Source organism: Buceros rhinoceros, unplaced genomic scaffold, assembly GCF_000710305.1.
Source record: "Buceros rhinoceros silvestris isolate BGI_N320 unplaced genomic scaffold, ASM71030v1 scaffold10964, whole genome shotgun sequence".
Taxonomy (NCBI): domain Eukaryota; kingdom Metazoa; phylum Chordata; class Aves; order Bucerotiformes; family Bucerotidae; genus Buceros; species Buceros rhinoceros.
The window spans coordinates 20,945-24,728 of NW_010408862.1; the positions used below are offsets into that span (position 1 = coordinate 20,945).

At 43.9% G+C, this 3,784-nt stretch overlaps 1 protein-coding gene across 1 annotated transcript in view; it reads right to left on the reverse strand.

Moving 5' to 3' along the window:
* Positions 1 to 3,784, reverse strand: part of ATRX (alpha thalassemia/mental retardation syndrome X-linked) — a 60,230-nt gene that overhangs the window by 2,478 nt on the left and 53,968 nt on the right. Inside the window, exons 31-32 of the mRNA XM_010135029.1 lie at positions 1,555 to 1,704; positions 297 to 422 (exon numbers count right to left, since the gene is read on the reverse strand). Coding sequence (XP_010133331.1) covers positions 297 to 422; positions 1,555 to 1,704 — 276 coding nt within the window. The remainder of the gene's footprint in view (positions 1 to 296; positions 423 to 1,554; positions 1,705 to 3,784) is intronic.

Genomic DNA, 3,784 nt, shown 5'->3' on the forward strand with positions numbered 1-3,784 from the left:
TCTTTCCCTCTCGGACAGAAGACAGATAGAGGTGGAAAGCGAGATGTGGCAGTTAATGTCTGCAAAGAATGCAGTTAATCTTCCAGAATCCCAGGATACCACAGAGGCAGAGGTTTACAGGCGTACAAGTTGGACTTAGCAGAGCTACACACACCAAAACCCCCGCTATCAAAGCCAGGACACAATGACGTAAGCATCAAGATGTTTAAGAGTGACTTTATGCATTATCTGCGACAGAAAAGCCATGCACGTTCACAGCAACACAGACACGTCCCACTGCTTGGGCGGCTTCTCACCTCCAGCTGTTGATTGCTCATTGCTGACAGAGCACCCAAATTGAAAGGAATATACGGTGTCTGAGAGTTGAAATTTGTGGGAAGCATATTGGTCCCAGTTGGTATGTTGAAACGCATGGTCAAGCCCTGAAAAACATAAAATGCATTTATAGTTGAGTAAATGCTAACTCACGGTCTTCTACAGCAAGCCATGAAATACCGCAGGCAGACACCTCGGCCCTTGGAGAAGACGACAACCACTGCACGCTGCACGTGAAGGTTCACCTACCTCAGGGAGCTGGAGGTCCTTTCCAAACCTCCACTCGGACGACATTGTAATCACAGAAGAGCCCTAGTTCTAGGTTTGAGTAACACGGGAGTTTAGTTGGCACACTAAGGAAACGCAATAACCAAGGCTAACGAGCGTATCTTACGTCGTTCGAGATGCACTTTCTACACTGCAAACCCACTACTCCACGTTGAGTTTGTCCTGCGCAACAGAATTCTGAAGAAGTGAAATGCAGAATTCGTTAGCAGGAGGGTATGGCTCCTCTCCCTCGCAGATCTCTCACAGGGCAGTTTCGGTGCTCACTGCACTACAGCTTCCTATTTCTTCCCCCTCACAAATACTCCGTTTCACTTGTCACTTGTTCACTCACGATGGTCGGTGGCAATTCATACGCCCACTTTTTGTACTTTCAGGTTACCGGTCAGATCTGAATACCAAACTTTGCCTTTCCAGGAGTTTTCTGCTACGAGACTCCAGTTCCGCCAAGTTATCACATTCCTTTTACAGTGAAAAAAGCCCAACCTGTAGCCAATTGACAATTTTCTTCATTCTACCACCTGCTTAAATACCAAATAAACAAGACAGGGAATAACAGAAAAAAAGCACAAGATTTTAGGACCTTTCTGGCAGATGCTTATATGGTTGTGCGATCATGGCAAAAAATTCTGAAATCAGCTGTATACCCTGAATCAGCTAGAAATTTCCTTCAGATGGTAAGAGAGAGGTATTGTGAAATACAAAAAAATGTCTGCTTAAAAGGAAAAAACAATGTCTAAATTAAAGTAACAAAGAAAATACATGCAAAGGACCAGCACTGAAAGAGCAAACAAGACACGCTACCTCCATTTTTTGTATGTCAAAATTTGCTTTACACATCCATTTCTTGTCTGGTAGGAAAATTAATTTCCCCAAACCACAGTGAGGAGGTAAGTAGTACTGAAATCTGGGAAGATTGTTCTCCGATGTGTAAACCTGATCAGACAGCTTTACCTTCTTTTCTGCTTCATATTCTGCCCACGCCGCCTTCCGTTCTTCTTCAGTGAGTTCCTCTTCCTCCTTGTGGTCCAGGAGCGAATCGTGTTCGTGATAGCCGACTATATACTCCTTATTGATCTGCAGCAGCTCTGCCAGGACCGTATCCTGCGCAAAGGAAGAGACGACAGAGCGTGAGGTCACTCGGTAGCTGTGCTGCAGTAACGCGCTGTGCGTGCCCAGCTCACTGCTCTGACCCAATGCACAGTTCTCCTCGGAGGGAGGGGAACGGATTAACCCGCTGTCACTGAGATGATGGTCCAACCACTTGCTGAACCACAGGGATACACTCAGATTCCAAACCCATAAATTAATTTAAGAACCTAAAAAGAATGGAATGTGCCTGAAGATTTTTCCTTAGCTTAGGCTGGATACCTGAGAGGACCCACCAATAAACTGCCTCTGCGATACACAAAGAGAATCTCTGCTGGATTTAAACCACAACGTAGCACTCTGGTCCATCACTGTCCATCATCGCTCAACAGAAAAGGCTGCTCAAAGCTGCTCAGATACCCATCAAGATAAGTAATCCCCCACCCACCTGCCCTAAGGAAGCCCAAATCACCGCTGTCAACCCGGTTTGATCGGCAGGTTGCAGTTTAGACCTCTGTATCCAATTCCCCAAATGCTTAATTGCTTTTTCTGGTAACCAAAATATTTGCCTTTATAACGTCCTTTATAATGGCAAACTCCTGCGAAGGTTTTGTTCATGGGCACGCTAGCATTTTATATACACGGATCTGAATTCTTCTGTATTTTCCAATACAGCCCAGCACTCAGTCCAAGATTCCCAAGACAAAACCATTCTCTCACTGCACTTCTGCTCCCCTCCTGAAGAGAGTTACAGTGAACACACTGAATATACTTTTTGCAGCAGAATTATACGAACCCCTACAGACCTGCTCTCCTCGTCACACCCTCGTTCTGCTTTGTACAACCAGGAATATCATCCGTCCTACCCCGACGCGTTAAAACCTCCACAGAACAGGGACTGGAAAGGATGGCTGGTACCCGCCAGCAAAGAGCTTTTTGCAGCAACACTGGGAACTGCACGTGGACATCCTGAGCACTGCTTCTGTCACAACAGCTACAGGAAGTTGTTTCCGAGTGTGTTGGAAACCCAACTATGTTAACCAAGTATGTAAGCTCGTCTTTGCTTCTTCCTCCAGCTACCTGGTCTCCCTAAACCTGAATCGATGCTTTCATCACCAGCTCCTCAACTACACGTTCGTCCTATGAAATATCTGCACAACTAATGGGCACAAGGAACAAATAATGGTATTTTTGGGGTGGTGGCAGACGGCAGAGGGAGAAGGGATGCACTCAGAGGATACGATGAAACATCTCGAGGAAGTGGGTGGAGAAGTGGAGCTATCACAGAAGTACGCTAACACGCTTAGAGTGCTCCCAGCACACCGTAGCCGTACATCAGCGTGTGGAGGGTTCCTGGACATGCGCATGCATTAATTTCCATGGTAACACTATTATTGGAAACAATACTGGAATATAATCCCCACTCACTCAGCCAACAGAGTCTTCAAAATGTGGTTTAAATTACATCCAACTGCGTGTTTGCTTTTCTTTGTCTAAACTTTACTTTGCATTAACTTTAATGACGGAGCTTGAAAACTGGGGTATGGAAGGTACCTGCCATTTAGCTTCTTGAATTTTACAAAGAAAAAATAATAAATTCGCCTTACACAGACAAAATCAGAGTATTTTTTTCATTGATTTAGCTTGCTGATAGAACAATGATTATCAACTGGTTTATAAGTTTTAAGATTAAATCGTGGTGATCAATGAAAAAATTAAGAGATGCTGAAAAAAGGGTCTGAGTTTGTGAAAAAAGGTTTGTCTTTTTGAAGTCTTGATGGAATTGAAATCCTATGGAGAGATAAAAGTATTAGAAAGGAAATCTTCCATGAAGGAATGAGAGTTATGTTGTAATTCAGAAACATATTTTTCTCGACCAATCGGACATTTAATACCAAGGCTAAATAGAAAAACAAATTTAAATAAGTGGCAAATTTTTCTGATTTGGGGATCAACAGCCTTCCAAAATTGACAAACTTGACCCCTAGTAGGGAACTACAGTAAAACACACGCCCTGGCTATTCCTGAGGCAGTATAAAATAATGATACACTACATCCAGCTGAATCCGAACTCCTATTTCAACCTGCTCTTCCG